Source organism: Lepus europaeus, chromosome 8 (genome assembly GCF_033115175.1).
Source record: "Lepus europaeus isolate LE1 chromosome 8, mLepTim1.pri, whole genome shotgun sequence".
Classification (NCBI taxonomy): Eukaryota; Metazoa; Chordata; class Mammalia; order Lagomorpha; family Leporidae; genus Lepus; species Lepus europaeus.
Window position 1 is genome coordinate 62470940 of NC_084834.1, and position 27809 is coordinate 62498748.

Consider the following 27809-nt stretch of genomic DNA (forward strand, 5'->3'; position numbering starts at 1 on the left):
GAAACTGGAGACAACTAACTTCAGGTAAAAGAATAGATAAAAACTGTACTGCCCCACAACCTCTGTGTAGTATTGTCAAAGTTAATTTTGAAGTGACTCAAGATGATCTCACTAAAACATCCTTCAATCCAGTGATTTGTTCTTAAGGGTGTATTTATGGAATGCAGAATGGGAGGTAAGAAAAATTCCCTCAATTTCAATAACTGTGGAGCCTTAGTAGTTCAATAGATTGGGATGCCCATATCCCATACTGAAGTTCCTGCGTTTGTGTCCCTGTTCCATTCTCAATCCCAGCTTCCAGCAAGTTTGCATCCTAGTTTACACAAGGTGATGGCTCAGTAATTGAGTCTGAATTCCCACCTCTTGGCCTTGGTCTGGCCCAGTTCTGGCTATTGTGGACATACCATCAGATAAGAGCACTCTCTCTCTTTCTCTCTCTTCATCTGTGTCTCTCCATTTCTTTCTCTACTTCTCAAATAAGATAAAATATTTAAAAATCAAACTGTAAGGTTTTCATGCAGGTTGGTCAGGAAAGTTTTGTAGTAAGAGCAGGGGAACCTTGGAGTTAAGGCGAGGGTAATTGAGCCAAGAGAAAGAGCACAACACAAACACAACAACAATGAATACTCACAACAGTCATCAAGGATTAGCAATTATGCTAAGGGAAGCACACTGAAGACTCCCAACTATCAACAATACTTAAGCCATAAAACAAAGGCCAGATGACAGGGCCTTGTGAACTGTCTCCTGCTAGTGGGAAAGACTTTGAGAAGAAAAAATGTAACAGAATCTGAATTACATGTTAGCATGAACACTGTAGCTGCTTTACTCAAGATGGCCAAGAGTGAAAATGAAGACAAATTAGGAGGCTATTGCCATAAGTTAGTCAGGGATGAAGGTGGAATTCAGACTTCCAGAATGGTGGTGTGAAGGGCTTTGTGGACCATCTCCCAGTGAAACATCCATAATTGGTGAAAATTATTTTAAAACAATCATGTAAAGTATTTATGACATAAGCATTTGGCCAGGCAGTTAGGATCCTTGGTTGGAGCACCCACATCCTATCTCAGGATGCCTAGAATTGGGCCCCAGTTTTGTTCCTGATTCCCGCTTCCTCCTGATGCATAACTGAAAGTCAATAGATGATAGCTAAAGTAGGATGGAGACATCATGGATTGAGTTCTTGGCTCCTAGCTTTGGTCCAGTACAGCCTGCACTATCCACTGAGGGCAACTGGGGAAAGTACCAGCAGATGGAAGCTCTCCATCTATCTTTGAATGTCTGTCTGCTTCTCAAATAAAAAAAAATCTAGAAAGCATAAAGAGCATATAACAAATGAAGAAGTGTTTATTCTGGAAAATCAACTAAGATTGGTAGAAATGGTGAGATCTATGGCATTTGTACCATCACCTACTCCTTTCCCAGTTATTTCAGTTAAAAGAATACAGCTAAGAACACACGCTCCCAGTTCCCAGGCTAAGACTATGATTTCTCCCTGAGAATGGTAGCCCTCAGCATTTCTCATTGCCCCTACTAACACCCAGCTTTATGGTGTTCTATTCTAGTCAAGAGCAGCCTCCACTCATAAGACAGAAGCTTACCCTGGGTGCAGCAGGCCTGTAGTGTGACTCTAATATGCCCCTGCCCTCTCTTAATTGTAGAATGAGAGTTCCATGCTGGAAGAGGCAAGTTGATAAGATTAGAGTACACTAGGCCAACCAAGGTCCATGCTCATAAATATATTTTTTTTGTTTGTTGTTTTAAATAAGGAGGCCTTTGCAGCTACCCTCAGTTCTGGATTACTGTTGTAAAGATTTTGGCCAGAGAAAAAACAGGGCATAAGATGAAGGAGCCCCAGATTTTTCTCCAAAACTGACTGTATTTGGTACAGTGTGTGGAGAAGTTCAAGCCTAGGGCCACTAAAGATCAAACAGAGGAAAGAATTTTTAAAAATGGTCAGAGCCTCACAGAATTGTGGTACACTCTAAGTGTATCAATGTATGTGGAATGGTAGTGCCAAAAGAAATGGAGAGAGATAAAGGTAAAAAAGGAAATAATGCCTGATTCCCAATTTGATGAAAATCATGAATCTGTACATCCAAGAAGCTCACTGTACTCCAACCAAATCCAACACAAAGAAACCCATACTCAGTCACATCATAATAAAATGTTGAAAGCCAAAGACAATCGGAACCTTAAAAGCAGCAAGAGAAAAAACAACTCAAAACATAGAGGACAAATGCAACAAGATTAACAGTTAGCTTCTCTTCAAAAACAATGGGAGAAAGAAGGAAGAAAGAAGGCATTCAAAAAGAAAAATCCAATTAATTTTAATTTCGGCAAAGCTATCTTTAGAATTGGTGGGAATGCAAACTGGTTAAGCCACTATGGAAGTCAGACTGGAGATTCCTCAGAAACCTGAATATAACCCTACCATACAACCCAGCCATCCCACTTCTTGGAATTTACCCAAAGGAAATTAAATTGGCAAACAAAAAAGCCATCTGCACGTTAATGTTTATTGCAGTTCAATTCACAATAGCTAAGACCTGGAACCAACCCAAATGTCCATCAACAGTAGACTGGATAAAGAAATTATGGGACATGTACTCTATAGAATACTATACAGCAGTCAAAAACAATGAAACCCGGTCATTTGCAACAAGATGGAGGAATCTGGAAAATATTATGCTGAGTGAATTAAGCCAGTCCCAAAGGGACAAATATCATATGTTCTCCCTGATTGGCTACAACTAACTGAGCACCAAAGGGGAAACCTGTTGAAGTGAAATGGACACTATGAGAAACAGTGACTTGATCAGCCCTTGCCCTTACTACTGATGAACAACTTAATACGTTGTCCATTTTAGTATTTCTTTTTGTTCTAGTACTATTGGTTGAACTCTGTAATTAACACACAATTATTCTTAGGTATTTAAATTTTAACTGTGAAATATAAGAGTGGGAATAAGAGAGGGAGGAGATGTACAATTTGGGACATGCTTAATCAGACTTGCCCCAAATGGCGGAGTTAGAAATGTGCCAGGGGATTCCAATACAATCCCATCAAGGTGGCATGTACCAATGCCATCTCACTAGTCCAAGTGATCAATCTCAGTTCACAATTGATGACTCTGATAGGTCTAAGAGTCAAAGGGATCACACAAACAAGACTAGTGTCTGCTAATACTAACTGATAGAATCGAAAAGGAGAGAACGATCCATCATGGCAAGCGGGATACACAGCAGACTCATAGAATGGCAAATGTCCTAAATAGCACTCTGGCCTCAGAATCAGCCCTTAAGGCATTCGGATCTGGCTGAAGAGCCCATGAGAGTATTTTAGGCATGGAAAGCCAAGACACTCTGGAAAAAAAAAAAAAAAAGAACAAGACCTAAATGAAAGGTCTCTGTGAGATCCCAGTTGAAAGAACGGGACCATCAAAGAAGGAGGTACCTTTCTCTGAAGGGAGGAGAGAACTCCCACTTTGACTATGACCCTGTTGGAATAACATCGAAGTCGGCGAACTCAAAAGGCTTCCATAGCCTTGGCAACTCATGACTAGAGCCTAGGGAGATTACTGATGCCATAAACAAGAGTGTCAAATTGTTAAGTCAAAAACAGAAGTCCTTGTGTACTTGCTTCTCAGGTTGGATCTGTCCTTAATGTGTTGTCCAATGTGAAGTAATGCTATAACTAGTACTTAAACAGTATTTTACACTTTGTGTTTCTGTGTGGGTACAAACTGATGAAATCTTTACTTAATATATACTAAATCAATCTTCTGTATATAAAGATAATTGAAAATGAATCTTGATGTGAATGGAATGGTAGAGGGAGTGGGAGATCGAGAGGGGTGCGAGTGGGATGGAAATTATGGGGGGGGAAGAAGCCATTGTAATCCATAAACTGTACTTTGGAAATTTATATTTACTAAATGGAAAAAAAAAAGAAATTGAAGGTTAAACAAAATGGGGAAGACATTTGGAACAGAGGTTGATATGTTGCTTGGGATGCCAAATCCCAAAATCGAGTGCATGGGTTTGAGTCCTGGCTCTGCATCTGATTCTAGCTTCCTAACATACACCCAGGGAGAAACCAGAAGATCACTCAAGTAATTGGGTTCCTGTCACCCACATGGGAATGTAGAATATAGAAACACATAATAAGAAGATTCAGCAGAAAACTCTCCATATATTCATTCTGCTTTCTTATCTCAAATTTTTAAAGCACATGAAATTATGCAAAGTATTGATTATACAGTGTACTACAATGAATGTGTTACTCATTTGTCACTGAAAAGCTTCAGCACTTTGTTAACAATGTTTTAAGTTTTTATGAACAATTTCTTAACATATATAACCTACTGCTTTGAAATTAACAAATGTGTACTGAGCAGCCAGTCACACATTTCTCAAATGCCAGAAGTATGAATGACTTTTCCATGTGACTTTCCTCCACGGTGCTCTCAGAGTCTGCTCAGATTATGGGCATCCTGTGATCCTTAACTACGTTCTTAAAAGTTTTAGTTGGTGTGTCCACTTTTGCTATTTTGCAGTCTCTTGTGAGATGAATAGCTTCTCTCCTAGTCATTTTCATGTTATCTGAATCTAGCTGCCATGTTCTTACTTCAGTAACACCCAGTGATCAAACCAGATGACCCTGATATCTCTAAAATTTCTAAATCAGAATTTCTCTAAGCTTGGGCATCAGGTAGAATAAGTCCTTACATGTGTTTCTAAAGTAATATTGAAGACTCTCAATCTCAAAGTTGAGAAATATTAGGTCTCAGATTTGTGCATGACCATAGACAAAGAACTCAGGAACTGCCAGGTGAGTTGTTGGTCCTGCAGAACACAAAGGACAATCTGGTGGTCTCTGAGAATCAGTGCCTCCCCACAGTAAAACCAGCTTTCGTTCCTGGATTTTTTAATCCCCTTTTCAGTTATAACTCAGATAATTAACATAACATAAATTACCTTTGCAAAGATGAATAACTGTTAAAGAACTTATAGACTTTTCTATATTGAGATGAAGTATATATTATTGCATGAAACTTAGATGATTAGTAAGAAAAATAAGGAATATAGAAGATATGCTTGATGTATTGAATAACAAGAGAAAATATTTTAATTTTTCTCTTTTCATCTTCCCATTGAAAACAGAATTTTTTTACACTTTTCATATTTTTTTAAAGATTCTTATTTATTTATTTATTTGAGACATAGAGTTACAGAGAGAGGGAGAAACAGAGAGAAAGATCTTCCCCTTGCTGGTTCACCCCACAAATGGCTGCAACAGCAGACACTGGGCCGATCTGAAGCCAAGAGCTTTCTCCTGGTGTCCCACGTGGGTACAAGGGCCCAAGCACTTGAATCATCTTCTGCTGCTTTCCCAGGCCAAAAGCAGAGAGCTGGATCAGAAGAGGAGCATCTGGAATTCGAACCAACAGCCATATGGGATGCCAGTGTCACAGGCAGAGGCTTAGCCCACTATACTGCAGTGCCGGCCCCTCAATAATTTTTAAAATAGCTTATCAAAGCAGTCTCTAAAGTTCTCATCATTTCCTTTATTCACCAAGCCCACACAATGAAAGTTAGTATGACCTTTTTGCCTGCAAATTAGAATCGGTATTTCATTAGCTATTAATATTCATCCTCTGCATAGCAATGGATTTAGGGAAAAATGATTTTATTGTCACATGTTATATCATGGTAAGCCCTAGATTTGTTGGTCTATTATTGGCAGAAAGAGGAAAGAATTTGCCTTATACAGAAAATCTCCACAATACATATTTATCTGTCTGATTTTTTAGGATGGGAAGGTCTGTTATTGCCCTAACTGCAGCATCTTTATCCCTTCAAGCAGCTTTCTAAATTTCTGATCTTTGATCCCAAAGAAATAAATGACCCTACAAATGGGACTTTAATATTGGGGAGCAATAATTTAAGGAAATGAACTATTTATATCATCCACAATGCATTAATATGAATCTATCAAGGCTTACATCTATCTGTTTTAAATATCTTGTTATCTTTCCTTTTTGTAAATGTAACGATTTGAAAGCCATTCCTTCGGCTCTCTTATAACTTCCTACATCATTATGCTTGCATGACATTCATATACAACAGGGCGTGGGAATCTATTTCTACCTTCTCATTTCAGTAGTCCTTGATCATCACTTCTAAATGCATATCCAATGCTCATTTTTGCATCCTTCTTTACTGAGTGAAGGCAAAGTTTGCTTGGATCTACCTAAGGGGCTGATGTCTCAGCTTTTATCTCTAGTGGTAGGCATGTACCATGGTCTGGTCAATAAAATGTAGCCAAACACATGGTGTGGGGCTTCCAGGAAAGAAGATAAGATACAGTTATGCTGTCCCTTCTGCCTTGTGCTTTTGCTCTTTTCCATACACTGTATATAGTCCTAGTGGCAGGAGTTAAAGTATCTATCTTAAAACTATGAAGGAAAATTCAGGAGAATTAAAGGGTTCACTCTTGACATTGTTGACCTACCAAGCCAGCACTAGCAACTTTTGACTTCAGATTTACCATTACTCAAAAAAGGAAACTACTCTCATAACCCACTATTTTTTGCTTTTGTTTCCATTTTTCTGGTACAAGCATTGAATACGTTCCCCACCTAATAGAGTCTTTTTCCATTACAGTTTTTCATTTAAATTGTTTTGAAAGTTTCCTACATTCAATCTGCCTCTACCCATTTTCTAGAATTTATAGGCTCTCCAAGAAAATATTTGTATAGAAAAATGCCCTAAAACATAATAGTCCAACACTTTCTAAGAAGTATTGATAGTAAGATTTTATGCTTATTTACCAGTCATTACTAGTAATTAAATGAGTGGATCTTAGAATGATCAATAATATAATTACAATAGTATAATATAGAAAATAATAATATAATTCTCTCTCACTAGCAAATTTTAATTTAATTGTTTCAGTGATCAAACTTATTTTTAAGAATCATTATGGAATAAACAAGAATGGAGGCTTTCAACATTTTAAAAATTATTGCTGTTTAACTCCTATTGTACTGAATACAACCCATCCCACCCATGTGGGTGCTCCTAAAGTGTTACAGATCACACCTTTTTTTCTTTTTCATTTTTGCCTTTTTGAGTTTGAAAAGTGGCTTCCACTTTATAGTGTCCTTTAATAGTTTATAATGGCTGAGCATTTTCATCATTCCACGATTACCTTTTTATAGCAGACACTTCCAATCCCTATCATAATTTCTGCACTAACTGCAATTTATGAATATGAGAAATTGCTTCCAAACATGTTGACAGTGGAGAGTAAAAGCTAGTTAATAAAGTTGGAGCACTGGAGTGCATCAGATAAACTTGATCTGGTATAAAAACTCTATTGATGCTTTGTTTCCAAATATGATACCACTTCAACATGATGTGGCAAAACGGAAATAAGAGCCCAGTGTGATTTTAATTTGAGACATAACATGTCTACAGAAAAATATAATGATTTAAACTTTTTATCCAATTACTAACTTGAATAAAATTATTTAATTCTTTTGAATATGCAAATAATATTTATTAACCTTAATGTACTTCTTATCTGATGAAATTTAACTTGCTTCACATGGTTGATGTTCCACAAAATTGTAAGCAATGTAACTATTTATTATTTTAACTGAGATTGGATTCAAAGAAGCACAAAATGTAAAGACACCTTGTATTTTTCAGGTAGAGGGGAAGTAACAATCAGAGGGATGGATCCAGCATATAATAGATTCTTAAGTGATTTTTTTCCATAAATATGTGAAGATGACATGAAGGGGAAAATGCCTCCTAAGGGAAATCTCAATTTAACTTGAAAATAACATTAGAAAAATATTACATTGCTGAAAGAAAGCAATAGTTTATGCAAATCTGTATCTGTAAAGTGATGTCTTTAAATTAGTGATCCCATTCTATCAGCTACATTAATTGTGAAAGATAGCTTGGAAAAGAAGCACATTGATGCCACTTCCCAAAACGACAATTAGCCCTCTGCCTCGTGTCTCTTTATCATACATATACTCACACTCCATTCTTGTTTCCACCTGTGGCAGCACATTGTTGAATTGTGAATTTTATCATTTCTTCCGAGTTTAAAGACGTTCGTAGACACTCTAAATACTTAATACATGTAACTTTTCTTTTGCTGATAAATTAAATCTGGAAATAGAAACAGCAGAGGCCACAATAAGGGTTACAGTGTGGAAATGCAGCTCTGTATTTCCTGGGATACTATGCTACCTCATCTTTGCTTCCCCATGCCCTAGGGGCCCTTGTTTTCTCCTTATTCAGCTTATTTCAAGAATGAGTACTCGTGAGCATACCCCTGTATACTCCATGAACTCCTTTTCTCCTCTTGTTTCAACATCCTCTCAATAAAGCCTCTACCTCAGTTGAATCTAAATATACAGTTAGTTTATGCCTAAACTCCTGAAATGAAAGTGCCTAGGACCAGTTTTTTCTCACTTTACAACCTGACCACAGACCTCTCTTGCACCCTCAATGCTGCTCAGACGTTACACTGCAAGTCTGTTTTGTTCATAACTCTACTTTTATACACTACTCTTTCACACGTTCTCTCATCAAAGTTCTACCACATGTTGCAAACCCCTCTCAACTGATGATGATCCCGCTTTTATTTCACTGAAAAAAATTAATCACAAAAAAAAACTTCAAGCTGCTTCTTTTACTACAACATTATGATAGCAAAATGAAAATAAACTAATAGATAGGATTTTTTTCATCTATGACATGAACATCACTTCAGAAATGATAGAATGACTACTATAGTTTTTATATAACAGAAGTTAAGGGATCATAATGTTTCAGTAACATATTTGGAATGTAAACATACCATAGATTAACAGTATTAATGCAGCATAAATATGAATTGAGGACTGGAATCCCATGAGGAGAACATGCAGTATTAGATTCTGCCTTGAAATGATAAATAAAATAAACTAGAAATGGAAAAGTCTAACCCTCTCTTCTGGGTTCAATGCCAACCCTTTTTGATTGTTAAAGATCGCCACTCCAGCCATCCTCTCCCCTCCTCTAAGTTATTTTTATCTCCCTACAAGATTCTGCTCATTTCCCCATATTCTTACTTGTTTGAGAGGCTTATAAGACAGACATACAGATAGACAGGGAGCTCCCACCTGCTTGTTCACTCCCCAGATGCCTGCAGCAGCTGGGGTTGGTCCAGAAACCAAGAGCCAAGAACTCATTCCAGTTCTCCCATGAATGTGGTAGGAACACAATTACTTGAGTCTACATGTACTGCTTCTGAGAATCTGCATTTGCAGAGAGCTGGTGTTAGGAGTCTGAGCCAGAAAAAGAGCTAGAGCTGAAGCTCGGGGTAAAAAAACTTACATTCTTTGATGTGGAACATAGTTCTCTTAACCACTAAGTTACAGTTCTGTCCCTCTTGTCACTTTCTCATCTTTAATCCTCTGCTTATGTTAGTTTTCTCTTCACCTACGGCAACATTTCTAGGCTCTCCTGTACAGCAAAACTTCTTGCAATCATTGTCATACTCATTGCCTCAATTTCATACCCTTTCTATTTTCTTTTAAATGCACTCTGATGAGTTTGTCGTTCATGACACCAAATCTGCTCTTGTCCTTTCGTCAATTGAAATCCAATGTTAAACCTAACAAGCAGCTCTTAGTCCTCATTTAACTTGTCCTTATCAGCAGTATTTGAAAAATTGACCTCAGACTCCTCTTTGAAGCAGTTTCATTCATCATTCACATTTCGTTGAGGATTCCTGATATTCTGCCTACCTCCCTTTTAATAATCATTGTGGTATAGAATCCTGCTGTCTTCTCTTTCTCTTGATCTCTTAATGTGAATATAACCCAGAGATTTAACCTTACTCCTGTTCTTTTCCATTCACACTTTTTTTGTTGATAATATCAATGAATTGCATGGCTTTAAATAAAATCTATATTTTGATAACTTAACAACTAACTCTCCACTCTCAATACTAAATTTCTTTATTCAACTTTATACCTGGTATGTTCAGCTGGATGTCTCATCTCAAACATAATGTGCGCTCCTACTGTTCCACCTTAAAACAGCTTAAGGTTCAAACTTCCCTATCTCTTTGGCGGAAACTGTCATTCCAATTCCTCGCTTTATCTCACATACAAAGTTCAGTCTGGTATCAAATCCTATTCACTGTACCTTCACAGTATATCCAAAATAAACTCACTTCCAACCAACCACGTTGTCCTCAACCCTGGTCTAGCTATCATCATCAACTCCATAGTCACTACCTACCTTCTATGTTTATTTTTTTTTTAAGATTTATTTTATTTATTTGAAAGACAGAGTTGTAGAGAGAGGTAGAGACAGAGAGAGAGGTCTTCCATCCACTGATTCACTCCCAGATGGCCATAATGGCCAGAGCTGAGCTGATGCGAAGTCAGGAGCCAGGAGTTTCTTCCGGGTCTCCCACATGGGTGCAGGGGCCCAAGGACTTGGGCCATGTTCTGCTGCTTTCCCAGGCCATAGTAGAGAGCTAGATCAGGACTAGAACTGGCATCCATATAGGATGCCAGCGCTTCAGGCCAGGGCTTTAACCTACTGTGCCACAGAGCCAGCCCCCTTCTATGCTTCTTATTACCTTGTTCCATTCAGTTCTCCACAAAGCAACCAGAAATTTTTTTTTTTATGGTAGAGTGGGTGACATAATCTATCTGCTCATAACTTTCTGGTAGCTCCTCATTTCGTTCAGTGTAAACACCAACATAATCCAATGACATGTAGTATCTGCATACTTTTCTGCATACCTAATATACCTAATATCTGCATACCTAAAATATCTGTATACTTTTCTTGTCTTCAGTGATTCTGCATTGTGCATCCTATGGAAAACATGATCACGTGAATGATGCCCCCATGATCATGCAAATGGTATTCCCTAGAGCTGGAGCTGTTCAGCAAATAACTTGCAAGGTTATTTGCAATTAATCTGCCTCTTGGTATCATTTCCTTACTACTTTCTATCTTTATTAATTTTGTTCCAAAGACAACAGAATTTGGCTCTTCCTCAGCAATGTTGGTGATTATTTTAACTCATAATAGCATAGGTACTGTCCCCACTGCCTTGCATGATCTTTCCCAAACATCCATATAATACAATCACTCATTTCTTTGGTCCTTGAATTAAATATTACTTTCTTTTAAGATCCTTGACAAATAACCTATTTAACAATGCTACTCATGCTGCTTTATTTTTAGCTATAGTTCTATTCACTTTCTAATAAATTATACAATTTATATACTTATGAGTATTTTGTGAGATCTTGGTGTCATCCCACTAAAGAGTAGGATCCCTGTTGGTAGGGATTTTTGACTGCCATCTGTACTGCTGTATCCTCTTTTTTTTTTTTTTTTGACAGGCAGAGTGGACAGTGAGAGAGATAGACAGAAAGGTCTTCCTTTGCCATTGGTTCACCCTCCAATGGCCGCCGCGGCCGACGTGCTGCGGCCAGCACACTGCGCTGATCCGAAGGCAGGAGCCAGGTGCTTCTCCTGGTCTCCCATGGGGTGCAGGGCCCAAGCACTTGGGCCATCCTCCACTGCACTCCCTGGCCACAGCAGAGAGCTGGCCTGGAAGAGGGGCAACCGGGACAGAATCCGGCTCCCCAACCGGGACTAGAACCCGGTGTGCCGGCGCTGCAAGGCAGAGGATTAGCCTATTGAGCCGCAGCGCTGGCCATGTATCCTCAATACCTATAATCATTCTTGGTACATCATCAGTACATAATAAGTATGTGTTGAATAAAGAGAAGTAATGAGTCAAAATGTGCTGAATATTTTGATTGTTAGTAAAGTCTCCTGAATACAAATAGTTAGTAATTCAAAAGTACAATAACAACTGAAACGGTACATTTTGCACAATTCAGATAAAGACTTGCTTAGTTTTTCAGTTAGTTCTCTTTAAGCAGCAAAGTATCTCAGAAGGGTCAGGAATATTAAAGGGATGTGTCTCAATTGCCCAAAATAGCTCTACTTAGGAGGATAAGAAAGTTCAACACCGCAGAGGCAATGCCTTTGCTGTGCTACTTCTTTTTCCAAAGAAAAATCCATTTGTAACACAGAGCTCTCCAGAGATTTGTCACCATTTACTAGGCTTCAGTCCAAAAAGTGTCAAGATTCACCCAGCCAATTTCCAGGGTCACATAGTTATTGCTTTTATCACTTATGAAAACAGAGGACAATTTAACTCCCAAAACACAGTGGAAAATCAATAATTCTAGGATCATTTTCAAAGTTGACAATATGATTCCAAGTTCTTATTAAAAGAAAAAATAGATAATAAGATGTATTCTTTTTTATTAACAGTGTCACTTCCTGAAAGTTGTATGTTTAGGAAGACAAATCAATACTTTGAATTCAACAGGATGCTGTTTGAAGCATTTTCATTTTACTACAAGTATATCTTTATGTAGTCATTATTTCATTTATTTCCCCTTATATTAATTTTACTAAGCATCTAATATATATGTATATATATATATATCATCCCATTTTAAATATATATCAAATACAAAAAAGTACCAGACATTCTGCTAATAATGAAGCTATAAGTTCATCCTAGATATATTATGGGCTGGTTTCCAAGCCGTGTCTCTATAACTTCAATGGGCCAGAAATTTCTCATATATAACCACGTCACTAGAACATTCAGTTGAAGCCCAAATAGTCAGTATCCATATGCCATTCTTACCAAGAGCGTCTTAGACATAATTTATTAAATTGACATATATTTGCTTTATGACTAATAATATACTGTGGAAGTTTAAAATTGCCAACCGTAGTGTAATACTTTCTTATTTATCTACTTCACTATCTATAAAATATCAGTTAGATGATGATTTTCAACCTCTATAGATGTTCATAAAATAGACATCATGTTTTGCTAGTAAAATGCTTAGAAGTTCAAAATAACAATTATTCTTTTAAAAAATACAAATGTTCTTAGATCAAAATGCAGAAAGAATTAAGATGCATTTATCTAATTGAGTCACATAGTTGTCTCCATTATTCAAATTTCATGAAGGTAGAATCTAGACCTTATACCCAAGATAGTAACCAGCTAAACACACAGGTATTAGTCATACATCAAGCACTTTTATTGAATAAATATTGGAAAATTCTTTACCAAACTCTGCCTCTGGAATTGGAACAACTAGATATCACACTCTAACCGCTTAAATCTGTTACAGTTATTAGAAGGGGTTAAAACCATCTCTGTCAAGTCAGGTTTCCAAGCTGGGAAGAGAAGCCTGTTTAAGTTCTCTTGTAAAAGAGAAATTTTATTCAGTGACTTAAGTGTTTTCAAAAACTTTGGAAGGGCTGACAGAGCAGATTCTAGGATGTATTCCCATGGGGATTCACAGACCTAATACTGTGCCCTAAGGAAGCTACCATTTCTGGCACTGTCATTGGAACCCTGACAGAAACACTAAGCCTCCAATTCTGCCCTGAAAATGGGCACCAAATAGACCTCAGAACAGTCTTTTGTTTTCAAGAGCTGACATGCCAGTAGCAGTAGCCACGAGCTGCCAAAATTTAGCCTGGGCCTTCCTGCTGCCCTCAAAAATTTTTCTGAGTCTTTCTGGTTGGCTGAATCTCATTTGCTTTAAAAATAATAGCTGCAGAGGATTTTGAAATTATACTTTTTTATAACTTCTCCAAGTAAACAAAAAATAAAGTACATACGTGTTCCAGTTCAGAAATAAATATATTAAAATAAAGTCCTTTTTAAAAGGTAAAATACTTGCAGTTACTTACCACGGGGAAGTGGAGTAACAAGGAGAAGCAACATACCAAAAAAGCAAAAACAATGCCTGCAGATTTAAAGGGGATGGGTATAATCCTGGCTCCAATGCCTGTGAAAATAAACAAGTTTCCTCTAAGCCTCAGTTTTAGCATTTTATTATATTTAGTCCATATCACAGTATTTTTATTAGGAACACATTACATATAAATATAGAAACACTTATAATTACCAGGTGTTGGGCAATTACAAGTAGATACAATTAGTAGAGATGATCAAGGAAAAGTGAAATTAGTTCATTTCAGTTGTTATTAGAGTTTTATTGCTAAGCATATTTTTCTTAATTTTTGAAAAGTTATATTTTTTCTATAGTTTCTAAATTACCATGCTATCTATTTTCCCTAAGCAAGTGGGATTTAATGGAAGTAGAAAAATTAGATGAAGTCAAACTATGCTATAAATAGTGGTGGTGGTGGGGCCAGTGCTGTGGTACAGCAGGTTAAAGCCCAAGCCTACAGTATCATCATCCCATATGGGTGCTGGTTCAAGTCCCAGCTGCTCCATTTCTGATCCAGCTCTCTGCTGTGATCTTGGAAAGCAGAAGATGGCCCAAGTCTTTGAGCCCCTGCTCCCACATGGGAGACCCAGAAGCTCCTGGCTCCTGGTTTCAAATCAGCTCAGCTCTGGTGCTTTCGGTCATTTGGAAAGTGAACCATCAGATGCAAGACCTTTTCTGTAACTATTTCTTTCAAATAAATAACATAAATCTTAAAAATAAATAAATAAATATTGGTGGTGGCATATCATATCATATCATAGAATCCCTGGATCCTATAAGAGACACCTAAGCCACATTTGAGTTTCTTTGCTTATTCTGTCATTTACATTTTTTATGAGTTTCAAGTATTTCTTATATGTACATTGAAAAGCCTATTGAATTTTGTAACTTCTGTGATGTTGGGTGAACAAGATATGTAGGTCATGTTTTTAGTTGGCCAAGTCTCTGTGAAATGGGTTTTAAGCTCTGGACAGTAAAAAAGTGAAGCTTTTCTAGTTCAGTAAACTCCTTGATAACAAGAAAAGAGTTACTAGGGAATTACTTTTCACTACGTGTTATCATTTAGATTGAAAAAGTATAAACTTGTAATTATCTTGTGTGATTTACTATTTTGATTGAGCTCCAGTTGCTGGTGTGATAAGATGACCTTATGAACAGTATAGCACTGAGCCCCCAGAAATCAATAAATATCATAAAATCTTTTTACTGCCCCTTCCTTCCTACTCACCAGATCAATTGCTTTTTACCTTCTGGTTTTTTATGAAAGTTCTGCAATTCATTTTACTGCCTGTCAAAAGTGAAATGTCATTTTATTTTCTTGATATCTCAATTCTCTTTACTGATTTCGGTTCTTTGTTTCTAGGATATTCACATACTCTCTAACATTCTGCTCCCCAAATTTGAAATAAAGTTCTATGGTGATAGAAAACGAGGACTGTTAAAGTAATTAGTAAAGTCTGTGAGGGCTATTATGCACTGTTGATTTCCTTATGGATGCATAGGATGACTTACAAAACCTCAACATGAACCACTTGAGAGAGTAATAAGAAAATAACATTTCTGTTTCTTATGAATCAGGAGTACCTCTCTAGGCCGTAGCCACACAGATTCTGTCTACCAGACTGAGGAGTCTGGGAGCCTTAATCCTAGATTTCTGTCGTGAGGTAGTGTCTCATACCTGATATATCCGCATGCTTGGAAAGTCTTGTTTTCACATGACTGGTCATCCTCAGAACACTTTATGACCATCCACTGGGGCATATTGCAGACCAGAGAGAACTAAGTCTTTTCTAATGCAGCACATGGTCCTCAGTGATATCTTGGATTGTCAGCAGTTGCCTATCGCAACCTGTAGTTGTGTTTCTGCACTTTTCCAGCTCTGCCTTTTTTTAAAGTTGCAAGCTTGTGCAAAGAAGCATATTTCTTCTGCACACCAAGAAATGAATTTTCCCTAGTGCTTAGCAAAAGACTTGGGCTCATTTTACAGCATTGATTTCATAATTCAGCCTTTATACAGAGTCATTTATTGTAATAGATGTTAGAAAACACATTGTCTTGATGAAAGAGAGGTGAATTTAGCTATACAATGAGGGTCATTCAATGAAAGGAAGAATGATGAAGACTTGTGAAATATTTAGAGCCCATCTTCTGAGTTGAGTGTGGCATATGACTTAAGCATTGCAGATATGTGATCCATTCATTCAGTGCTTGCTTATTATACCAGACTGAATTCTTTTACTATGCTGTGTACCATGTAATAGAAAATATAAATGGCAATTGTCAACACTTTTGTGTTCTGTTTATTGATTCAATCAGCTTTCATATATGACCGTACATTGTCATTTATAACTCCAATTGATGAGATTCAACCCTACAAGGAGTCTTTATAAATCAGATAAGCATTTAAAGGGAGAAATATAAAGAAGCAGAAATTAGAACACTGAAGTTCTATTTTATGTAACAAGCAATGTAACAACATTCTTTAAAAATTTTTCATATTTTTATTTTAAATTTATGTCTGTTATTCTTTACAACTATTTATTCAAGGTAAACTAATAGTAAAGTGGTGTATGTTTTATAAAAATAAATTGAGTTGTTAAGTTTCAAACTAAGGGAAGAATCTTAGCATTTCCCTGGCTCTTTAACAGCATTATTTCCCTCACCTTTAGTGTGAGCATCAGTAGTTCAATTGCGTCACCAATCTTCACCTAATCTGAGCAAAACAAATAGTTTTCTAGGCATGGCTTGGATATATATTCCCCTCACATTTAATCTCAGCCTGTTATCATTCTAAAACATAACAGATGGTGTTCGTCCATGCTCAAAGAGAGTCCTTATCTACACTATTCCAGCAGAATGAATGCTAGACACCTCAGTTTAATTGTAAAGCTCATCACTGTATGGTGAAACTTACCTTTCTGGTTTTCTTCAACACATAAGCACACACATAAATTTTTTAAGGACTTATGCATTTATTTGAAAGGCAGAGATACAGAGAGGCAGAGGGAGAGAGAGAGAGAGAGAGAGAGAGAGAGAGAGAATCTTCCATCCGCTGGTTCACTTCCCAGAAAGCCGCAGAGCTGTGCCGATCTGACGCCAGGAGCCAGGAGCTTCCTCCGGGTCTCCCACCTGGGTGCAAAGGCCCAGGACTTGACCCATCTTCCACTTCTTTCTCAGGCCACAGCAGAGAGCTGGATCAGAAGAGAAGCAAACAGGATGGGAACCGGCACCCATATAGGATGCCAGCACTACACAGAATATTTTGCTTTTCCATTGTCCAACTTTAGGCACTAGCTCTAATGATACCTCTTTTTCTTCTGTTATCTACCTCAGATAGGGTCAAGTTTACTTCCAGTCTTCCCCCAAAATTTTATGTATTGAAAATTCAGAATTCATGTCCCACACGCTCAAAGTAATTAGTATGTGGATTAATCACTGGAGCTCTCTCTATAAGATTATAAGTTGCAGAAAGATAAAAACTCTGTGTTGCTCATTATTTTTATTTTTTCATATGTAGTATTGAATCAGTCTGTCCTTAATAGATTTTTGTGAAAAAATTTTGGTTTAATTAATGACCATACTCCATCAAGATGTTCTGGCTTTCTTTCAGGAACATGGAATACCAACGAACATGGGCTATGCTGTGGCCCCACATCACTCAGGGGTCTACCCAGTTCATCTTCAGCTCTATGCAGCTTGGAAGAAGGTCTGGGGTATTCAGGTCACCAGCACTGAGGAGTATCCACATTTGAAACCTGCACGGTACAGGAAGGGTTTCATTCACAATAGCATCATGGTGAGCACATTCTGCTGTTTGCATAGAAGATTCTTAACGAGTACATGAAATGAGAGCAGGTGATCACTATCTCTCAGGTTGTAACTTCATCAGACATATTTTATTTTTATTTTTTAAATTTATTTGACAGATAGATTTAGATAGTGTGAGAGAGAGAAACAAAGAAAGATCTTCATTCCGTTGGTTCACCCTCCAAATGGCCGCTATGGCCGGAACTACGCCTGTCCACAGCCAGGAGCCAGGTGCTTCTTCCTGGTCTCCCATGCAGGTGCAGGGGCTGAAGAACTTGGGCCATCCTCCACTGCCCTCCTGGGCCACAGCAGAGAGCTGAACTGGAAGAGGAGGAACCGGGACTAGAACCCGACACCCATATGGGATGCCAGTGCCGCAGGCAGAGGATTAACCAAGTGAGCCATTGTGCCGGGCCCCATCATCAGACTTCTTTTAGATAAGCACTTGATATTTCTGCCATATCAGGGTGGTGGTTGGTTACACTTTCTGGCTTTTTTTTCCCCAAGCCATGGAATGGTTTGGGGGAGCCCAAGGCAAATGAAAAATAGGAGGAATGAATTTAATACAAACTATTATGAAAAAAGGAAAGAATAAATAAAATTATAGCTACTCTGCAATTGGGTGCATTTTTCCATTCAATTATAAGTATTTTATTACTCAAAATCAGTTTTTAGAGTAAAATTATTTACTTTTCTATGGAACATTCAGATTTATGACAGAATTAACCACAGAATATACCAGTAGCAGTCATTAGTTGATTTTACTACCACAGCAATAAAATCTAAACTCAGAGTGTTGAAGACAAATGTGAAAGGGGTGATGAAAATTGTTTTAAACTACAGAACCTCAGTACATTGCAAGCCTGGATCTCAGAAGCCAGTAAAGTAAATAGGCTAGTAACCTGGAAATATAACCTTGAAGAAGTTCCATTTTTATTAAATTATCCAAAAGCTCAGAAAGTTTTTTTTTTTTTTTCCTGGTTGATCTTTTTACATAACTCAACTGCTGGGTTAGATTAACTGAACTGAGTGAAAATTCTTCAACTTACATGTCCTATAGTTTTGATTTGGCAACTCACTGAATATGTACATAATTACCCCAGCTTCAACTTGACTACAATAAGGTGTTGGCCACAGCGATCAAAGAACTCAGTAGGATATGGTAGGTTGCATACTCAAGTTATAAAGTAGCAGTGAAGTTTTTAATTTAAATCTTATCAATGTGTCACTTTCTTCTTTTTTCTTAGGTCCTTCCTCGACAGACCTGTGGGTTGTTCACACACACTATTTTCTACAAAGAGTATCCAGGAGGACCTCAAGAATTGGATAAAAGTATCAGAGGGGGTGAACTTTTCCTCACAATTCTCCTAAACCCAGTATGTATTCTATTTACACATCTGACAATAAATATCAATGTTTTCAATTATGTGTTTATTTTTTGAGCCAAGTCATTTTCTTTTCTTTTTTAACAGTACATCTTTACTGTCATTAAAAATTTGATAGGGCTTGTCAATTTCTTTGAGTAGAATAGATATTTTAACAATATTAGCTCCTCAAATTCATAAACATGATACAGCATTCAATTTATTTATACGTACTCTGTATTTCTTATATTAATGTTTTATAGTTTTCAGTGCACAAGTGTCACGTTTGACTAAATTTATTCCTACATAGGATATGGGTGCTATTGTAGGTGATGTCTTTATTTCTTTTTATAGTTTGTGACCTTTCTATGCTATTGATTTTTCTATGTTGATTTTGTATCATGTAACCTTACTAAATTCATTTATTAGTCCTAAAAGGGTTTTTTGGTGGAGTCGTTACAATTTTCTATATATTTTTATATTTCTATATACGAAATTGTGTTTGCAAACAGGGACAATTTAACTTATTTAATGTCTTCCTTTCAAGATTAGAAGTATTTTTTATTTTGGTTACATAATCTGGCTAGAACTTTTAGTAGTGCACTTAACAGAGGCAGTAAGGATGGGTATCCTTGTTTATTTCTGATCTTAGAAGAAAAACGTTTAGCCTTTCACCATTAAATATGATATTATCTGTGAGAGTATCATATAAGATCTTTCTTGTGTTCAGGTATATTCCTTCAATACATAATTGGTTTACAGTTTGTTTTTTTTATCTTGAATGGATGTTGGATTTTGTTATATTCTTTTTTGATAAATTTTTTAAAGAATCATTTTAATTTTATTAAAAAGGCAGAATTGCAGAGAGGAGGGGAGAAAAAGAGAAGGGGCGGGGAACTTCACTCATTGATTGCCTCCCCACATGGTTGCAAAGGCTGGAGCTGGACTAGACTGAAACCAGGAGACAGGAGCTTCTTCCAGGTCTCCCACATAGGTACAGGGGGCCAAGCACTTGGACCATTGTCTTCTGGCTTCCCAGGTACATTAGCAGGGAGCTGCATCAGATGTGGAGTTGCTGGGACTTGAACCTGCTCCCATATGGGATGCCAGCACTGCAAGCTGTGGATTTATTTGCTATGCCAGTGCTGGCCCCTTGTCAAACTTACTGCCTTTTGAGATTACCTTATGGTATATCATATATGTTGATTTCTATATACACGTTGAACCATACATGCAACCCTGGGAAAAATCCCACTTGGTCATGAGGATGATCATTTTCCTAGGTTGCTGAATTTCATTTGCTAATATTTTTGAAGGTTTTTGCATTTCTTTTCATCTGGGATGTTGACCTATAATTTTCTTTATTTGTAGTCTTCTCTTCTGACTTTGTTATTGTAATGATGAACTTACAAAATAAAATTGGAAGAATTCTTTCTCTTCAATTTTTTGAGAATTTCAGAAACACTGGTGCTAAATCTTCTTTAAACTTTTGGTAGAATTCACCTGTGTAAACATTAAGTAGTTGGTCCCTCATGAGAGATTTTATTATTGATTCATTATCAATATTTGAGTTTATTCAGATCTTTTATTTCCTTGTGATCATTCTTGGAAGGTTGTATGTTTCCAGGAATGTATGCATTTATTCTAGGTTATCTAATTTACTGTTGTATAGTTGTTTCTTGTTCTTATGATCCTTTATATGTCTTTTTTATATACAGATTTTGTATAATATCCAATCTTTCTTTTCTTTTTTATGTATTTATTTTTTGTCCATTTGAAAGGCAGAAGAACACAGAGATACAGACACATAGACACACAGATATCTCCCATCTATTGGTTCACTCTCCAAATGAACACAACAGCTGAAAATGGGCCATATTGAAACCAGGATCACAGAACACAATCTGGGTCTCCCACAGAGATCAAAGGAACCAAGTGCTTAAGCCATCACCTACTGCAATCCATGGCTCCCATTAACAGTAAGCCAGAATCATGAGTGCAGATGGGATTCAAACCCACGCATTCCAATATAAGAAAAAGGTTCCTCAAATCTTCTTAACCACTACTTCAGACACCTACCAAAGCCTTTGTATTTCTGTAGTTTCTGTTGTAAAATCTTTAATTTCTGAATTCTATTTATTTGAGTTTTGTGGGATTTTATTTCTTAGTCTACTTAAAGATTTATAAATGTCATTTGTCTCTTCAAACAGTCAATTCTTAATTTGAGGCATCTTTTCTATTGTTTTTACAGTCTCTCTTTCATGCTCCAATCTTTAGTTGTTCTTCCTCCTGTTGATTTTGCACTTAGGTTGTTATTTTTCTAGTTCCTTGACGCATAAAGTTAGATTGTACTTTTTAGCGTTATCCTTTATATTATTGCACATTTAGTGCTATAAACTTTCCTTTTAGAACTATTTCACAAGACTAGTTAGTAAATTTAAGGCATTATGGAAAATAGATCCTATCTGCAAGGTATTTGAGGTCTTTATGATCTTTATATTAAAGAAGAATATAAATATTGTCAAGAAGCATGTGTTGAATGTAGTAGTTAAATGCAATATAACAGCTTCCAATTTTGAATTGTAGTAAAGACATACCAATATGCAATTTCTAGACAAAAATTAACATTCATAATTTCAACTATGTTTCATAATTTGTTCATAAATTGGGTTTGCTTTTGGATCACGATATCAATAGACAGTTACTTCAATCTCCCAGTATGATAAGAGTACAAAACTGAATCAAAAATATATATAGTTATGTACTATCTTTGCATACTTGGGTAATTTGTGGTTAATTTTTAAAATCTCCACTAGATTTGTTTGGAATAAGAGATAGAGAATTTACCATTTTTTCTTTATGTGTTCTTTTATTTTTCAATGTTTGCAATTTTATTTCCTGTTATAAATATGTATAAAGGCATAACAATGAGAGAATACAGTATTACTAGATATTGTTGAAGTTATTTCAACTTCTTAAATTTTTCTCCCAAAATGAGTCCATATGTGAGGTCTTAGATAAGCACATCCTCATTTATGTTACAATAAATACACAAAATAATAAATAATAGCACCTATGTTATGTACACCATACTTAATGTAAGAAATTATCATATGTAGAAAAGATACATGCCTTAAGTTAAACTATAGTTAAATTGTCTTTGATGAAGTTCCAGGTACATTGAAAGTGGATTATGTTGGCACATATATTGGATTATTTATATATATGATATATTAGATGTAATGGATTATATATATATATATAATTACATATATATTCCTGAAGAAATCAAATAAGAACTTACATTGTATAAAATGAAAATTTGTAAATTATATTGGAGGAAAATAATGTATCAGAATATAAGCAATTTAAAAAGATTACTTTCAACTGTGTGGTTTTTAGAAATTAAATACTAAACAATATTTGATATATTTCAAAGGTATTCCTAAGTGTATTCTAATTTTCTATATAATTCAAATTTAACATTGTTTGCATGCACTTTGAAAGAAATAAAGGATATCCTAAAAATAACTTTTGAAAATTGAAGTGTGCATGTCAATATTAGTGAAAGCAAATATGAAAACCTCTCTGTTTACCATTTCCCTCAAATTGAGAATTTGCTCTCAGCGGAAACTCTGGTTGTTTCATCACACCATTCTATACTGAGGTTATTTTCCTGACTCCACATTTGGTCTGGAATTTCCTAAGGGCAAGTCAGTAATTGTCTGAATATTGACTATCGCCTCCCATAAAATCTACCCCTAAGGTTCTCTGCTACTGGTTCTATACCTCTGTTTTAAAATGATTTGAATTTAGTACCATAAACCATCATCCAGAGACTTAAAGTTGGCCCTGTAAATAAGATAGAAGACTATTTATTGTCCAGTATTTTCATCTTTAGCCATTGCAAACTAACAAAACTATAATAAGCATGATAAAAGACATGACTTTAAAAGTTTATTATTACCACCCAACTTTATTTTAATTTCAGGAAGAATGGAACAGTGAAATATGATAGCTTCGGGATGCAAATAATACTCACTTTGTCTCTATGAATTGCTAGTGAACTCAAAATGAGATACATGACTAAACAAGAGGATAGGCACAGCAGAAAAAGCAGTGCTACAGGTAGTCAACAGCATGGCTAACATAGCATACCATGATGTTCAATGTGTGGTCTTCAAAGATACGTGTATAGGCATAAGCATATGAGGTAGATGTTACTCAGCTCTTCATGGAGGTGGATAGAGGCAGTGTCTGGTAGATCCCAGGTTATATGGAGCTTAGTTCCAGAGATGCATAAGCAGAACAGGCCAGGTGTTATTAAGGAGAATTCTGCTAAGAAACAGAACCAATAAGCTATGTATATCTATAAAACTATCTATCTAAAGATAGATTATAAAGATGAAGATGGTGATGAAGAAGATAGATGATGGATGGATGGATAGATACATAGATAGATAGATAAATAGATAGAAAGGTTTGGAAGAACTGTGCTTTTCCAATACTTTCGTGGGATAAGGAACAGAACGTTCAGAAGGAACCGTGTGTGTGTATCTGTGTGTGTGTGTTTGTGTGTGTGTGTATCTGTAAGGGGGTACTTCTAAAAGGTCATAGAAAGTGGAATTAAAAGATAACATATTTTTCAAAACATTTTGAAGTACACTGGTATTTGCATTGAAAGAGAGAGAGAGAGAGAGAGGGAGGGGGAGAGAGAGAGAGAGAGAGAGAGAGAGAGAGAGAGAGAGAGAGACTTTTAAGTAACGAGTTCCTGCAACTATGGAGGCTGATAAGTCCCAAGATCTGATGTACAGTAAGCAAGGTGGAAATCATGGTGAGCTGATGATGTGATTCCAGTGTGACCTCAAGGTCTGGGAATCTAGAAAATTTATGATGTAGCTCCAATCCAAAGGCCAGAAAGCCCAAGACTCAGGATGAGTCAGTAATTTACTTAGGGTCCAAAGGCAGGGGAGAAAAAAAGGAAACACAATGTTCCAGCATGAAGGAAGAGAGGCATGAAGAAATTCACTCTATGTCAGCAATTTTAATTATCCAGAACTTCACCTCACCCTGGGGGGAAAGCAAACCACTTAACTTAATACGAGTAATGTACATTAGACTGATTCAAATGTTCATCTCATTCAGGACACCCTGATAGCCATACTCAGAATAATGTTTGACTAAATATGGCATGGATGATCTACCATCATGGCAGATGTAAAACTTTATGTAGGAAGCAGACTATAAATAAGAAAAAGAAAATAGGAAACACAGAAAAGAGGAAGGAAGTGAGGAATGAAAAAAAAGATAATTGAAGGTTGGGATTTTTTTTCTATGTGTCTTCTTATGATTAGGAGGCACCAGAGTTGATGTGCTAAGATCAGTATCATTTCACTAATGTTGAGAAAAGAGGTACATAGTTGCTTAATTAATTACTATTTCAAGTTTGATGGCTGCCACAAGTCTGACAAGGAGTGAGACTGCAGGATTTGAGTGGGTAAAAAAGAAACAGGGTACCGGTGCCGCGGCTCACTAGGCTAATCCTCCTCCTGCGGTGCCGGCACCCCAGGTTCTAGTCCTGTTTGGGGTGCTGGTTCTGTTCCGGTCACTCCTCTTCCAGTCCAGCTCTCTGCTGTGGCCCGGGAAGGCAGTGGAGGAAGGCCCAGGTCCTTGGGCCCTGCACCCGCATGGGAGACCAGGAGGAAGCACCTGGCTCCTGGCTTCGGATCTGTGCAGCACGCCAGCCACTTGGGGGTGAACCAAAAGAAAGGAAGACCTTTCTCTCTGTCTCTCTCTCTCATTGTCTAACTCTGCCTGTCCAAAAAAAAAAAAAAAAAAGAGAGAGAGAGAGAGAAAGAAACAAGAAAGAGAAAAAATAAGCCTGATACCTAGCCTCCTCTGTTCCATGCTTTTCATCCAGTCATCACTCAATTCTTTGTCAGCGTAAACAGAATCTCCATAGTCTTTCACCCAAACCACAATGAAAGAAATGACAGCAAGTTCATTAATGTGGATATATAGATGTGAATTAGTGTGCTGACTATACAAGAATGCTTGCATGGCTTCCCAAAGGAGAGGTCTGTGATTGCATTGCTTTAGGCATCAGTAAAAATCCCTTGGGGAACCATGTGTGTACTGGTGAGACTTCAACATCCAAAGATCATCCAGAGAGGATCATTTCCTCTGCCACTGTTTCCATTGATTGAATGTGGAAAAGTGATATTTCTGAGGACTTACAAGTTGAATAGATGATCACTAGTATTAACAAAATTCTAAAGAATAAATGGCAAGTCTAACTGCATTTCCTTTTTAAATTAACAATCTGTATCCACAGAGAAATGCTGTAGATGTTGTGTACAATGATGTTTCCCTTGGATGGTAAGTTTTCCTATGAATTTGCATATTATTGATAGATTTTTTTTTAAGATTTATTTTATTGATTTGAAAAGCAGAGAGAGAGAGAATTGTCCATCTGCTGTTTCATTGCCCCGCATGGCTATAATGGCTAGGGTGGGTCAAGCCAAAGCCAGGAGTTAAAAATTCCATCCAGGTTATTTCAGGTGGGTGGCAGGGGCCCAAGTACTTTGGCCATCTTCCGCCACTTTCCTAGTTGCATTAGCAGAGATCTGGAGCAGAAGTAAAACAACTGAGATTTAAACAGACTCCCCCATAGGATGCCAGAGCTGCAGGTAGCAGCTTAGCCCTTTGTACCACTATGCCAACCCTATTATGAATAGATTTCTAATATTTGCATGGAGTGTTTAGTGTTGATCAGTGGCTAAATAAGGACAAAGGAATCTGACACAAAGCTGGCAGTGACAGTAGATACCCTAGATAACAACATTAATGTCCCATTTGTGTCAGCATATTAGAAAGACTAAGCCTGGCAAGGTGAAATTTAACAGAGAATAATAAAAAATCCCCTGAGTTGAGTTCACAGTAATTTGCAGTATAATCACAACCTTATGTAAGAACAAATAGAATATAAGGATAATTCAATCTAGCAGAAAGTTATATGGACTTATTCAAAAGATATTAAGTTTCCTACCATTGAAGATGTCTAATAGAAATTTTGCAGGAATGTGGATTATTTAACAAATTTAATGTTAAGAATCTGTGATTTCTGTGCTCATCAATAAATTTCTTGAAGCTATAGTGTGTCCTAGGGACTAAGCCACTGCCTACGACAATGTCATCTCATGTGCATACTGGTTTGAATCCCAGCTGCTCCATTTCTGATCCAACTCCTTGCTAATGCAACAAGGAAAGTACTTGGGTCTCTTACATCCATGTGAAAGGTGCAGATGGAGTTGTGAGCTCCTGGCTTCGGCCTGGTCACAGCCTTTGCAGCCATTTGGTGAGTGAACCATCAGATGGAAGATTTCTCTCTCTTTATTTCTCTATCTCTCTCAGTAACTCTACCTTGCAAATAAATCAGTGAATAAATCTTTTAAAAACAAATAAAATATAATTGTTCTTATACAGTTAGAAATTGCATATATGTTTCCCTCTGTTATTGTAAAACAAAAAATATAAAGGGTATTTAATATTGAACCAATTAGTATTATAAATTTCAAGCTGCTCTATTGTAGAGTAAGAGATAAATGGAAAGGGTGACTTCTCATCAACATATATCATTTTAAAATCGAAGATGACATTAAATGGAAATGAAATTATTGGTGGATACATTGAGAATAGCGGAGGATAAAGATACCTTCCATCAGTGATATACCGAAGGAATTATTATCCCCACATCTAGCAGAACAATTTTGTGTTTTGGATGATATTTTTTAATTCATTTGTTTATAAGCATCCTCCGACACTAATAAAAAGTGGGAAAAGTGTGTGAAGGAATATCCTAGAATCTCCCCCTGTAGAGCATTTCAAAATAGAATCAACAACTATATTGTTCTTTCTCATCACCTTGGGAATGAAACTACGTAAAGGAAGGAGCCTGAAGTAAATAACCTTGCAAAGTCCTATAGGCGCTTTATTTTAGTTTGTAACTTCCACAACCCTGCTATGCAGTCAAAACGGTAGATACCAGACCAAGAACAGTAGAGGCTTCTTTTTCTTTTTCTTCTCCTTCTTTTTCTTTTCTTTTTCTTTTCTTTTTTTTTTTTTTTTGCCTAGCTTCCAATTTAAGAATTCACATTATTTTACTAGTTCTCATCCAGATTAGATCTGTATCCTTTCTTCCTTTCTGTGCTCAAAAGTCATTGATACATATATTTTTTTCCTCTATGGGTTTTTAACAGGATATTAGTTTTAATTTTGACTCATGCTGACATTCAGAGATATATCCTATTTTCATAGTTATACACATTTTAACATGTGTCATTATTTTCTAATCTAAAATAGAAAATGTGAATTAGAATAAATTTTTGCAGCTTGACTCACATGTGAACTCCTATTATTAGTGCATTATAGATCTTTTGATTTAGTGAACTGCAAGGAATTGGGGTTTCTTGATTTCTTTGGATGCCAACTGCTTTGCCCAAATGAGCCAAACAATTGAAAATTCTATGGCATGAGCACAATTTGAGTGACATTTCAAAAGAATAGTTAGACATCTGTCCACTTAGCATTCAGATAGCTTCTTTTATTTTTCTTAGATTCTTATCATGGCATCATCTCATATTGATACTTTTCAGCACAGTTCCACACTTGTCAAATACTAACGTGTATTTCCCTGGTGCCAAATCTGTCCTGTATTTTCAATATAATCTTTGTTCAGACAGGAAGAAATATCATT

The 27809-nt window shown here is 36.6% G+C and overlaps 1 protein-coding gene across 1 annotated transcript in view; it reads left to right on the forward strand.

Moving 5' to 3' along the window:
• NDST4 (N-deacetylase and N-sulfotransferase 4) overlaps positions 1–27809 on the forward strand; it is a 271710-nt gene that overhangs the window by 142365 nt on the left and 101536 nt on the right. The window contains exons 4-5 of the mRNA XM_062199113.1: positions 17494–17679; positions 18938–19066. Of these exons, the coding sequence (XP_062055097.1) occupies positions 17494–17679; positions 18938–19066 (315 nt within the window). The remainder of the gene's footprint in view (positions 1–17493; positions 17680–18937; positions 19067–27809) is intronic.